The 13,699-nt window shown below is 44.5% G+C and overlaps 2 protein-coding genes across 2 annotated transcripts; both read right to left on the bottom strand.

The window, feature by feature from the left end:
• Nucleotides 1-321: 321 nt before the first annotated feature.
• LOC311251217 (uncharacterized protein) lies at nucleotides 322-2,671 on the bottom strand. The gene is made up of 3 exons (XM_084343584.1): nucleotides 1,899-2,671; nucleotides 1,689-1,754; nucleotides 322-715 (listed from the first exon to the last, which is right to left on the bottom strand). The coding sequence occupies exons 1-3, from the start codon at nucleotides 2,556-2,558 to the stop codon at nucleotides 473-475; spliced, it is 969 nt and encodes a 322-aa protein (XP_084199710.1). The 5' UTR covers nucleotides 2,559-2,671; the 3' UTR covers nucleotides 322-472.
• Nucleotides 2,672-9,886: 7,215 nt separating this feature from the next.
• Nucleotides 9,887-12,347, bottom strand: LOC311251612 (uncharacterized protein). The gene is made up of 2 exons (XM_084344109.1): nucleotides 11,647-12,347; nucleotides 9,887-11,101 (listed from the first exon to the last, which is right to left on the bottom strand). Exons 1-2 carry the CDS (start codon nucleotides 12,304-12,306, stop codon nucleotides 10,856-10,858), a joined length of 906 nt encoding a protein of 301 aa, XP_084200235.1. The 5' UTR covers nucleotides 12,307-12,347; the 3' UTR covers nucleotides 9,887-10,855.
• Nucleotides 12,348-13,699: the final 1,352 nt, after the last annotated feature.

Below are 13,699 nucleotides of genomic sequence, written 5' to 3'. Positions count from 1 at the left end.
AACTAATGAACATAAACACATGCAGTGTTGTAAAGACTCATGAGCCGCCACACTTTAAAGCACTTATTTTTAAATCACATTCAAATCATGTTTAATGACGCAGATACATTTGGTGCATTTGTTCTGTGTTTTGTATGACAGACTTCAGAAAGCTTTATTTCTAGTCATAATAAAGATCCATCAGAGAGAAGCTGCACAGTTATGTCAGTGAGTCACGAAGTAAAATACTGTGAGATTTGATTTGGACAGTTTTGTTTGGTTCATCCTGAGAAAATAAACATTGATTGTTTGATTCTTTAAAGCAGAATGACACCATTTTTTAAAAATATATTTTAATTAAGAAGCACTGGAAGTTGTACATTTACAAAAACATACAAAAAAAGAAGAAGAGGTAGGAGTTGAAAAAGCTGAAGAAGATGTGCCCTTTTTTAAAATGGTGGTTGTTAATTCCATTAGTTTTTATTTTACTGAGTCAATAGTGGACTTTAGGACCCCCGTTGGTTTGAGGAGCAGCAGAATTCCCATTAGTCAGAGGTCTCATCTCCACATCTCTCTGCAGTCGTCCACCATCGGGTCCAGGTGACACATCTTGTCCGCTTGGTGTGCGGACTTTCAGCCACCACAGTACAAAGAGGCAAAGAGCCCAAGGCACAGACATCACGAGTGCTGTGATGACGACAACGATCCAAGTGTCCATCCTTTCTCCAGTGGTTCCCTGATCAGCCACAGAGAGGGAAACAAAGAGAGAATTAAACTCAGAGCTGACACCACAACACTGACATGGAGCGTGATTAAAAATGGTGCAGGTCTCTAATAGGCAGGCTTGGGGAGTCACATACATGTATTGGGATCATGTACAAACAGGACATTAATCATCAGGTGACTCATTACAGTAATAAAACAGGAACTACAGTCACAATGCTTTGAGGTATAACAACTGGAAACATCCTATGATATTGTGAGGGATTCAGTTTGTTGATGGTTTCGGCACATGTGCAGCACTAACAGTATGCCGAATTAGCTATTAGCTTTTCCTGTTAGTATTGTTCCTGTGGATGTGTAGACAGATGTTAATGAATGACGCTGATACAGAGGGAAACTTAAAAATGTGATGATTTTAAAGAAAGTTCTGAGGAGCGGCCTTTCTTGTGTGAACATACTGACTTTTCGCGTCATGAGTTTACACTGAGCTGTGTGTTAAATCATTATTAACAGGCTGAGTGAGGCCTTTCCCTTATCTGGTGATCACTGCAGGTCATGTTTGGATGCAGGTGCGTGAATTGCTCAGAGCTGCTACATGACACACCCAAAGCACATTATGCCCTATGATGACGTCACTCCACACAGAAACACTTTGACATGTGAGACTAATGACACGACGTGAAGAGATTTGATTTAGAGACAAACGCAGTCGGGATTTTTTTTAGATGATTGAAATATGAGATTAAAAAACTCATAAATTCTGTGTGACATGAAGTCGAAATTCATAATTTAACATATTTATGACTTTTTGCCTCATAATCACGTCTTTCTATGAGGGCAGCGAGACATCTGGTCTGTTTTTGGAACAGCGTAAAAGGCAGAAGTTCACGTTGCTGTTAGTACATAATAGAACCGTGTGCGTAATTACGCGCTCCGGTACTTCAACAAAAAGCGCTGCACCCCTGCTGAGAGTGAGCTACACTTACATTCAGCGCTGGACAGAGGGTCGTCGGGTCCAGGTGTGTCCGAGCATCCATTTCTCCAGTGGTTCCCTGGTCAGCCACAGAGGAGGAAACAAAAAGAGAATTAAACTCAGACCCGGTGAGACACCGTAACACTGACATGGAGCATGTTTTCATCAGCTGCATGAGAGTTCAGTGTTGCAGGTTTATATAGTTTTAATAAAGGAGGCTTACAGGTGTGGCGGTGGTCTGATCCGGGTCCGGGACCTTCATCCTCCAGGCAGAGAGACTTCTTTTCTTCCCATCTCTTTCTTCCACATATGCAAAGTAATCACCCTGGTCCTCCGGCTTCACCTGCAGGGTCGGAGTCAGCTCTCCAGTTGACCTCCAGTCAGAGCGCAGAGCGAGTCTCTCCTCATAGCCTGTCCCGTATGTGATGTCCCCGGAGGACAGGTCCACCTCACAAACTGTCTCACTGTTTCTGACCAGCTTGAACGTCCCATGCGCTCCTGAGGTGACGTAGAGGAACCAGAAGCTGACAGATCCACCTGAACTCACTGACACTGCAGAGGCTCCGACAACGTCCAGCTGGGTCGGTGTCTCCTCACAGGTTGACTCGTACAGACCGTTGTCGTTGAAGTTTGTGTTATTCAAGACGACCGACGCGTTTGGGTCGATCCTGTCCTTGTAGCCCGGACCCGGGGTCCAAACACCACCTTCCCATCGAGCCACCAGATCAGCACGTGAAGAGTCCAGCCGGTGCCGCAGCTCGGCTCCCTGTTTCTGGCAACTTGCAGTCGTAGTGAACTCAAAAGACTCTCCGAGAATCACAAAGACACCTGAAATATTTAAGATGGCGCTGAACAGACAGAGAAGTTGAAGGAGTGAACCCATTTCTCTGCTCCTGGAAGAAGACAGCAGCTCTGACTGGCTGACTGCGCTCCGTAGGTGCACTATTTAAAGACTAGTGAAGCAGAGGGGGAGGAGCGAAGCAGAGCTTCCACCCTTCTCATCAGCCCTCACTGTACATGTACCTTATAAGGTGTGTGTGTGTGTGTGTGTGTACGCTGTTGTCTCTACCAATAGCGTACACACACACACACACACACATGGTGTGTGTGCTGTTTGCCACTCTGTCTGGGTGCAAGGTAGCATTGAACACCAGGGTGAGAACAGGGTGTGGAGTCTATCAGAGTTCTTGTAATTTTAACTATTTTTCACTACGTAGGACAATTTATCTGTATTTTTGGCCCAAAGGCGACTGATAAAAGACCACATTCAGTACAAAACAATGTTCCATGTAAAAAAAAAAAGAACCTGCCATGAAGATATTATATATCAAGTAGATATGATATAACATGTTTTGTGTTTTTTTTTCATTTAAACAGTGGCGTCATGAAAGCAAATTCAAAGGGTTAAAATCCTGGAAATGAATGAATATTGTCAGTTCTTGACATGGAGCGTGTTTTGTACTACGTGTGTCTTTTATCAGCTGTATGAGAGTTCAGTGTTGCAGGTTTATTTTCTTTCAGTCTCTTTCTTTCACATATGCAAAGTAATCACGCTGGTCCAACGGCTTCACCTGCTGCAGGGTCGGAGTCCGCGCTCCAGTTGACCTCCAATCAGAGTCTGAGTCTCTCCTCCCGTGACTGGTTACATCATCACATTACTCACATTCCACGACTTCCTCCCTCACCCGTACACACACACACACACACACACACACACCATCGGCGTGTACAATATTGGGAAAATACCAATCTGTCCCCCCCCGATAATATATCTAACTATATGACATATGATGTCCTCCTTTTATGAACCCTCGCTGTAAGTGGATCCGTCTCTTGTTATTTCCGATTTATTTTCAATTTAGGAAAAACAAGGAAAACCAAACTGTGTGACCACCCCCTCCCGATTGTACACTTGGTTGCGCCCGTAAACGCCTGTGTTGTATCGAGCTGTGTTTCCTCGTCGAGAGGTGTTTCCTCCAGTCCCGCCCCCGTCTGACATGGCCCGAAGGAAGCGCGTTCACAAAAAGCTCGCCCCCGAGCTGTTGTGCCCGTACCACAGAGGCCCTGTGGAGAGAGCTGAGGTTCAAAACTGACTCTTTTTTTTAGCGAGTTTCATCCGAAAATGTTGTATTGTAGAAGTGAAATCCAAGTGTCATGACTGTCTAGTTCATTTATAGGCTAAATATAAACCTTTATTTTATCATATTTGTCTTAAATCCAGCTCCATTACAGCAGGTAAAGCACATCCTGACAGCTTGGACTATTGCTGTCAGATACTGTTCCCCCTCTGTTCAATATGAAAGGAGGCTCACACATCTTTCAAATTCATACTCCTGACTTCTTTCCCCACAACAGATAAGTCCTGTGATTTTCAGGCTGATATCATTAAACACACACACACACACACACACACACACACACACAAAATCAGATAACAGCACTTGGTGTTTCCCCGGTCTGATTCATACAGCACACAGGTTTTTCTGTGTTGCTGCAGCACTCCACGTCATTTCCTTCCTGAGTTATGATATCGAGTTTCACACTTGTTTTAAAACAGACACATCTTTATTGTCCTAATAGCAATATGTGTTGTGTTATGCACTTCCCTTGATAATACAGGTTGACGGATGTTTTCCTTGTGCCAAGATGATCTGTTGATTTATCAGTAAGCCCAAACACAACACGCAGAGAAGCTTTAGCAGACACACGCCTGCAGCTACTCATTTACAGAGGCTGACTGTTACGCTACTGAAGGACGGTGGATTGTAAAATCAGTTAACGACACACCAGGATCAGGCCAAGGGCAGCCCGTACCACTTGTGTACAAACCCTGAGGCTACGTGACAGCCTCAGCAGCCAGCCTTAGATCACTCTGCTGATGATTCAACCTCCAGCTATTCACGACACAGCGCCGAGGTCAGAGGTCAGAGGTCAGGTCAGCTCTGTCAAAGGACGACGGGCAAACAGTGAGAACAGCTCTTTGTCTTGTATCAGCAGCGTGTGTTTGTCTGCACCCCGACACACCGTCACAGCGATCCATCCAACAGGATGTCTGATTACTTTGTAGGTTTTCTATAAATAAACAGAGAGAGAGGATAGTGCACAAACTACATGTTCCATACTGTCCATACAGGAAACACAACCTCCTTGGACGAAAACAACCTGAGAAACCATATTTAGAGATAAAGGAAGTTGTTGGTGGAAAAGGACGGTGTGAAACTAACACACACACTCACAAACCTTCATCCACCAGAAGACTGACTGTACAAAAAGAAACAGATCAGCATCATCAGTGTTCCTGTGCTGCCTAAAAGTGCTGCACATGTAATATGTTGATAGTTATCTTGATTTAAAGTTGTTAAATAGTCTTAAAGGATTCTTCCGCTCTAAAATGCAACATCAGACTCTTTTCCTCTTTTTAGATGAAGCAGAAACATGTCGTCTCATATTACAACTCGGGAACCATCTGAAGTCTTGGCTCAGCTTTATTAAAACTGGGAAGTCGGAGCGTCTCCGGCCACTGGTTCGGCTGATGTTGATCTGCCAGAAATCTCTGGAACGTCTTTTTTGGACACATCAGTCATATTGTTGCTTAATGAGAAACAGGTCTGACAAGTTGTCACGCCTCACGCCCGTCCCCCCACCTCCCCCCACTGCATCATGTTCACATTACCACAGCAGACAGAACATGCAGTACCCCTCCACCTCCTGTGATGCACCATGGTTCACACAGCCTGAACAGCAGCTCTGGTAGGTCTTCTGAGAGAAAGACAGCTGATAGACTGGAAAGGAAACACAGGACTGAGTGGGAGTTGAGTGATTGAGGTTGACCAAAGTTGAGACCCAGCTCACTGCCTGGGAGTTTGCTTGTGGTAAAAAAAAATGTGGGTGTCACCACAAGTAAACTCAACAGTTAACCAGTCTGGTTAAGTAACATACCTTAAACAAATGAGTACAGAGGTGGGACATAAAGACACCTGAAGTCCAACACACTTGGTATGATAGGGGTGTGTGTGTGTGTTTTTCCCACCTTGGCTTCTGTCATCTTCCACCACACTTAGCCTGCCAGGTGCCCGTCCACTGTCCATGTCCTGAGAAAGTCTCTCTCCTGAGAAAGAGAGAGACAGAGACATAGTCCTGTTTAAGTGTTTCCTGTGAAAACAGGCAGCAGGCGGTAGCGCTGAATGAACAATGTGCCTCTGTGTGCCAGGCCTCTCCAAGGATTCAAAACGTTTTTATCATAAATCATTTGGATTTTCAGCCAAACACTGCGGCTGAAGCTGTCCTGGTTCACACCCCGACAGATCAGCCTGTCTGGACCAACAGGAGAAGAGAAGGGAACCGGGAGTGGGACCGTCACCAGAGGAGCGGTTGCCGAGTTTGTGGCTGGTGGTCTCGCAGGCTTCGGTTTATGTTGGTGGATAAAATCCTGCAGAGAAAATGTGTCATCTGGACCTGGTGGTGAAGGACCCTCGACACAGGTGGAGATAATGTGTAAATGATGAGGGGCCTTCAAGGGTTCATGGCTAGATTCAGACTCCTACATATCAGGTCCTCATCAATTTCCTAAAAATTTCCTAAATTTCCTAAAACTCCAGATGTGGAAGACTTGAACAGATGAATTTCTTGTCTTACGTGATTTCTCATCGTATGAACTGGAATGAATTAATGTCAGTAAATCTGTATTTCATCCAAATATTTTCTGTGTTGTTTCCTAAGTGAAATGTATATTTTTTGTATGGTAGTGAACGCAGAGAGGAATAATGTATTGATCCCACTGGAATCGTACCATGAGTCACACATATGATGTTTCTCAGTTTAAAACATAATTTTTCAACTCAATAAAGTTGCAGCTTGTATCTAGTCTTGTGTTAAACATGGCCGCCAACTCGCCACAGAAAAAGGATCATAACCTTGTGTTTGTCACAGAGATTATTTTCGGTGATATTTCAAAATCCAATCCAAACATCTCACCAGCTTTTTGATGAGGGAACCAGGGCGATGCTAACTTCAGGGTTAGCCTACATACATCATCACTACACCACTCTATCCCTCGCAATAATACAGGATATTGCCCATGTTACAACGCTTCGCAGAGATATGCTAACCGGCTAGCCCTGGTCTGTCCCAGTCTAAAGCACATATGGGTTGTTTGATGAGGTCAGGCTGCTTCCTCACTCACCCTGCAGGATCAGGCTGAGAAAGCAGGCTAACCACATCTACCACAGCTTTTCCACCATCAGCACGCTGCAGAACTAGCATCAATAAAAAAATGTGATCCAAAAGCAGAGCGTTAAAAATAGACTTAAACATTGATTTAATGAGTCTTTCTCAAGGTGTGTGACAAACTGCAGACACAAAAAACACATCTACTGTAGATGAATATACAAAACGTTGCTTTGGTGTGTTTGATATCATCTGTGTGTCTGTATCAGTCCAACGAGTCACTCAAAGAGGAAACACGTTTTAAATTAGGGTAACAGCTGCCTGTTCGATCTCAGGGAGAAGGCAGGAGAGAAAGTTGTCCTCCTTTGTCTCACGCTACCGAAACAAACTTCCCCCGGGCCTGTTCAGTGAGTGTGTTGGGGTCATGTGATACGGTGTGTCACAGGAAGAGACAGGAAGTGTCTCAAGGAGTCGAAGGAGTGGAGGACTTCCTGTTGAAGGAGTGAACCCATTTCTCTCCTCCTGGAAGAAGCGCTGCTCTGACTGACTGAATGACTCTGTGCAACATTTATGAAGAGACTGGGCGAAGGGGGGGGGGGGGGGGGGGGGGAGGGGAGAGAGAACCCTTGATGTGATTGGTTGCATCAACAGTCTTGTTGACTTGTGTGTGAACACACTGGAAACTTCTACAGTCTCTCTCACACACACTGTGGGCAGAGGAGGAAACCTCTACATGCACATGGGCAAACCAGATGACCACCACATTTAGCTAAAGGCCACTAACACAGACAAGGCCAATCAGATATTACAACTTGGGAACAAGTCTGAAGTCCTGGCTCAGCATTGTTAAAACTGTTTACTCATATGCATCCACTGTTCTCAACACAATACAGGATCTGAATTCCTTCTTAATGTGTCCCTTGGCTCATTTGTCTCTGCAGTTGTTTTTGTGACGCACCTTTACATCAACGTTCATGTCTACTGTTAACACACTGCCTGAAGGGTAAGCCTGCAGTGTGTGTCCTCAGGGTTTGTACACAAGTGGTACAGGCTGCTCTTGGCCTGATCCTGAGGCTATGTGACATCCTCAGCAGCCAGCCTTAGATCACGCTGCTGATGATTCATACTCTAACAAAGAGTGCAACTCCTGTCATGCGGCTGATAATATATAGTAATATAAACACTTGCCGGTCCTCACAGCTGCAGTGAGTCGTGGCCTTTTGTGTTTGTGTGTCTGTTTAGCGGCCCTTTAGACGGCAACACCCTCCGGCTGCATTTGTGCTTGAGGGCACAGGGATGTAACATTCCTCACACAAACACTGCGTCTGTTTGTTCTGGTTTTTGTTTCCCACCTTGGCTTCTGTCGTCTTCCACCACACCCAGCCTGTCAGCAGGTGCCTGTCCGCCGCCCATGTCCATCAAGGGAGACTGGTTACACAAGATAAAGCAAAGAGCCATGCACAGTTTTTCCAGACAGGCATCCGTTACTTTTGATAAAAAACAGGTTTCCTCTTTGAACTGGGAGACTCGTTGGACTGATACAGACACACAGATTAAGATTAAGATTAAGATTATATTTATGTAAGCCACACGTTACAACAGCTGGAGAAACTCCTAAACACTCACAGCTTTTATTGTCCTGTTTAAAAGCGACTAATGGGACGCTAGTTAGTTACGTGTTTCCAGTAAAACAGGCAGCAGGCTGCAGTGTCGGATGTGCCTCACGGCAGAAACGCCGAGTCACCGATGCAGACTCTCTATGACAGTAAGTTTTCAGGGCAGAGGCAGACAAAGCAGACCTTTTTTGGGAATGGGAAACAGCTGCACCCTCCACCAGCAGAGCTTCCAGCCTCCTCATCAGCCCTCACTGCACCTTCTACATTGTGTTTCATGAACCCTCTCCTCACTAAACAATAGCCTTGTCCACTTTTCAGTTCCTCACCTCAGTTTACCCACAACTCCTTTCAAAATTGTCACCATGCATGGCAGCACTTTGTACTTTGTATATTGAAGACTTTCAGCAGTTCCTGCTTTCCTTTCAGCAGTTCCTGAATCTATAAAAAGGCTAAAATAAACATGTTTTCCAGATTAATTAAGGAGCAGTAAAGCTGTTGATGAATCCGTGGGCCTCAATGTCAAGTCTATTGTGCCACATGCACAGTGCTTACAGACACCCTGAGAGAGAATTGGTTTGGGAAAAACTTCAAGTTCAAGTTCAAGTTCGAGTCTTTAGGTCGTTTCATTCCAGAGTTATGATATCGAGTTTCACACTTGTTTTAAACAGACACATCTTTATTGTCCTAACAGCAATATGTGTTGTGTTCTGCACTTCCCTTGATAAAACAGTTAGACGGATGTTTTCCTTGAGCTAACATAATCTGATGTTTTATCAGTAAGACAAACACAACACGCAGAGAAAGGCCGAGGCTTTAGCAGACACACGCCTGCAGCTACTTGTTTACACAGTCTAAGTGTTACAAAAGCATTCCTCCTCTCAGATTTCCTTCCTGAAGGACGGTGGATTGTAAAATCAGTTAAACGACACCATAACCAGCATGAAACAGATGGAGTTGTCTTACAGCAGCTTGTGTTTGTGTGGGACGATGACTGAGGTGAACTCTACAAGTGGTTAACTAATGAACATAAACACATGCAGTGTTGTAAAGACTCATGAGCCGCCACAGATAGTTTCCACCTAAAATAAATCTGCAGTTTACACCCACGTCTGTCCAGACTCACATATAATACAGGCTGTGTAGTGATTCAGTTTTTACCCGTTGTTTGATATATTGAGTGTGACCAACAGATGTTAGGTGTTTGGCAGCCGAGAGGTTTGGAGGTTATTTTGCTGCATTATTGTTAAAAAGAACTTATTTTTAAATCACGTTTAATGAACCGGATACATCTGGTGCACTCCTTCTATGTTTTGTATGACAGACTTAAGAAAGTTGTATTTCTAGTCATAATAAAAATCCATTAGAGAGAAGCTGCACAGTTATGTCAGTGAGTCACAAAGTAAAATACTGTGAGATTTGATTTGGACAGTTTATTTATGTTTATCCTGAGAAAATAAACATTGATTGTATGATTCTTTAAAGCAGAATGACACCATTTATTTAAAATATATGTGTATTGAGCACGCAGGAAGTTCTACATTTACAAAAATATACCAAAAAAGTACAATGCTCGCTTTTTTTCCTTTTTTTTTTGTTTTTGTCAGAAACCCCAACCACTGTGGTCCACATCAGCCTCAGGCAAGACACAAAACAGAGACAGAAACATAAAAAAGAAATAGAGAAAAAAAGGCACAATGTGAGAAGAGGTAGGGAAACATGGAGTTCAAACACTGAAGAAAATGTGCCCAAAACATCTAAATAAATTAATAGAAATGTATCAAGATAAATAAATGCAATTTGATGGCTCAAGATGGTGGTTGTTGTTAAAACAGCTGCTACAGGACAGCACTTTGTCCAGCAGGACCAACTTAGACCACCTGCTTCCAGTACAGTGAAGTGGCACTGGTTCAGGTATGTGGACGACACCTGGGTCAAAATCAGAGCAAGGGAAGTGGAAGCATTCACAGAACATATAACACATAACAAAGTTCACACGGGAAGATGTCAGAGGAGACAGTCTTAGCAACCCACATGAAGGCCGGTTGGACCAACGACCCACAAGTGGCCCTAACGACTCTGTCAGGACACTCCCACACAGTTTAAAAGCCTGCAACTCCTCTCCAGCTAGTTAGACCTGAAGGAGCCTCTTGGATGAGAGGAGACACGTCTTCAAGGAACTGACACAAGTCCAGTTGCCTACAGTACAGCACCTAGATTTAACAAAAGCAAAGAAAACAATACAAAGATGACATAGTCCATGAGAAGGTGAACAAAGCAGAGAAGGCGGTTGAGAACAGAGTTTGTTTGTGGTGTTGAAGAGGTGTGTTCTCAGGGATTTCTTGGAGGTGGAGATCGAGGCTGAGTCTCTGATGAGGACCTGATATGTAGGAGTCTGAATCTAGCCATGAACCCTTGAAGGCCCATTATCATCTTCAGAACCAGCAGGGTTCTCCACTTTTACAAGACTCATTATCTCCACATGTGCCGAGCGTCCTTCACCACCGGGTCCAGATGACACATTTGGTCTGCGGGATTTTATCCACCAACATAAACCGAAGCCTGCGAGACCACCAGCCACAAACACGGCAACCGCTCCTCCGGTGACGGTCCAGATCCCGGTTCCCTTCTCTTCTCCAGGCGGGCGCTGCGAACAAAACAGAGGAATCATTGCAGCTATGAAACAGGAACAGCTACGACGCACCTACAACACATTTAATCTGCCGTCTTGTGAAACCCACATGCCTGATGTCCTATCAAAAGGTTACTAGTTGCAGATACTGATGGTACAATGTGAGAAGAGATTTGATCTGGAGACAAACTTTTTATTTTTTTTATTGATTTTGTTTCCTGAGTCATTATAGGTTCAGCAAAAATCATAAATGTGACATAAAAAGTCGAAATTCAGATACAAAAGTCAAAAATTATTAGATAAAATGTCAACTTTAAACTCACATTTATGACTTTTTACCTAATAATTTACCTTATGTGTGTGTGTGTGTGTGTGTGTGTGTGTGTATGTATACACACATATATATATATATATATAGGCTATGTTTTCAAACGTTTTCGGCAGAAATGGCTCTAATAAATGAGATTTAGCTGAGCATGTTTTGTACTACGTGTGTCTTTCATCAGCTGCATGAGAGTTCAGTGTTGCAGGTTTATATCGTTTTAATAAAGGAGGCTTACAGGTGTGGCGGTGGTCTGATCCGGGTCTGGGACCTTCATCCTCCAGGCAGAGAGACTTCTTTTCTTCCCATCTCTTTCTTCCACATATGCAAAGTAATCACCCTGGTCCTCCGGCTTCACCTGCAGGGTCGGAGTCAGCTCTCCAGTTGACCTCCAGTCAGAGCGCAGAGCGAGTCTCTCCTCATAGCCTGTCCCGTATGTGATGTCCCCGGAGGACAGGTCCACCTCACAAACTGTCTCACTGTTTCTGACCAGCTTGAACGTCCCATGCGCTCCTGAGGTGACATAGAGGAACGAGAAGCTGACAGATCCACCTGACCTCACTGACACTGCAGAGGCTCCGACAACGTCCAGCTGGGTCGGTGTCTCCTCACAGGTTAACTCGTACAGCCCGTTGTCATTGAAGTTTGTGCTCTTCAAGGCGACCGACCCGTTTGGGTCGATCCTGTCCTTGTAGCCCGGACCCGGGGTCCAAACACCACCTTCCCATCGAGCCACCAGATCAGGACGCGAAGAGTCCAGCCGGTGCCGCAGCTCGGCTCCCTGTTTCTGGCATCTTGCAGTCGCAGTGAACTCAAAAGAGTCTCCGAGAATCACAAAGACACCCGAAATATTTGAGCTGACGCCGAACAGACAGAGAAGTTGAAGGAGTGAACCCATTTCTCTGCTCCTGGAAGAAGCGCAGCTCTGACTGGCTGAACTGACTCTGTGCAGCATTTATGAGACTGGGACTGGGCGAAAGGCGGGGGGGGGATCCCTTGCTGTGATTGGTTATCAAGCCGTCGCCTCACACCAGGCGTCAGGTTTCTCACTGCGTAAACCTCTTCCGCCGTGTGTTAGACCACGATCAGTGATTCATCTGCCGAGCAGAGATCTTTCTAATCTCTTTGGCGCCCCCTGTCACGCTCACCGCACAGTTTGAAGCGTTAATGCAGAGTTAACATGTGAAACCATCAATGATGACATGATGTGAGAAGTGATTCAGAGCCACTCCAAGGTGGGTTCGGTTGGTTTGGTTCTCGTTTTGGATCACAAGTAGGATCCGATGCTCCACTTTGGCTCAGCGTGTTTATCAGAATCACATTTTACAATTTAAAGTAGTGCAGTTTTTCCCCTTGATTTATTTTGAAAATAGACATTTTACAGAGTGCAGCTTTTACAGACTGTCACTTCGACCTTCATCACCATTCATCATCTCCTCTAAGGAATTATCACTCGACCAGGTGTCCCTCCTCTCTAAGGGTCTGTCATCTGTCCCCACCAGTGGTTTGAAAGTGGACGTGGGTGTTTTTAGACGGATCGAGGACACTGTTTCCAGAACCACCTCCACCCCCCGCAGCCCGCGGAGGCTCCGACATGATGCAGGCAGACAAACATGTTCAGTTAAAGAGGTGCTGCAGGTATTTTAACAAACATGTAGGATTTGATTTGGGACCAAATATGAGTTTTAATCTTGAGTTTGTTTTTAAGAAGTCACGTCGTGTGTCTGAACGTCCTGAGAGAGAACGGACCCGAACTTTGTTTCCATCTTATTTAATATTCACATGAAGTCTCGCAGCTTTTCAGTTTTTCACACTTCGTTACTTTGATTTAATTTAAGACGATCAGATGTTTCTAATAAGAAGCGGGTTCATTAGAAACATCACATGATAATAAAGTGTTACTTTCAAAATGCAATATATTACATATGATCAGTTAACTTAATTTTAAAGTAATATATAACGTTACAATATCACTAACAACACTAACACACTTTTTTGGATGAGTCACCAACATTTTAACAACACACACGCAACACAAACACGTGACTCCGTCGCTTCCTCTGCGGCCGTGAAGGCCTCACTGATGAAGAGAGAGGGCCGGAGCACAGCGAGCTGTCTGATGACTGCTCGTTACATCAGGTAATCTGAGTACTTTATTGTTACGTTAGTCCTGAACCAACACGCTCCTGACACCGCGTGTGATTATTGACTATTGACGTGTCATGTTCTGATCAGACTGCAGATTAACAGACAGCAGCTCTGCAGCCAGACGGTAATTCTGTGACGTAATA

This window comes from Pagrus pagrus, assembly GCF_965226575.1.
Source record: "Pagrus pagrus genome assembly, chromosome: 22".
Taxonomy (NCBI): domain Eukaryota; kingdom Metazoa; phylum Chordata; class Actinopteri; order Spariformes; family Sparidae; genus Pagrus; species Pagrus pagrus.
This window is presented reverse-complemented; position numbering and strand designations above follow the sequence as displayed.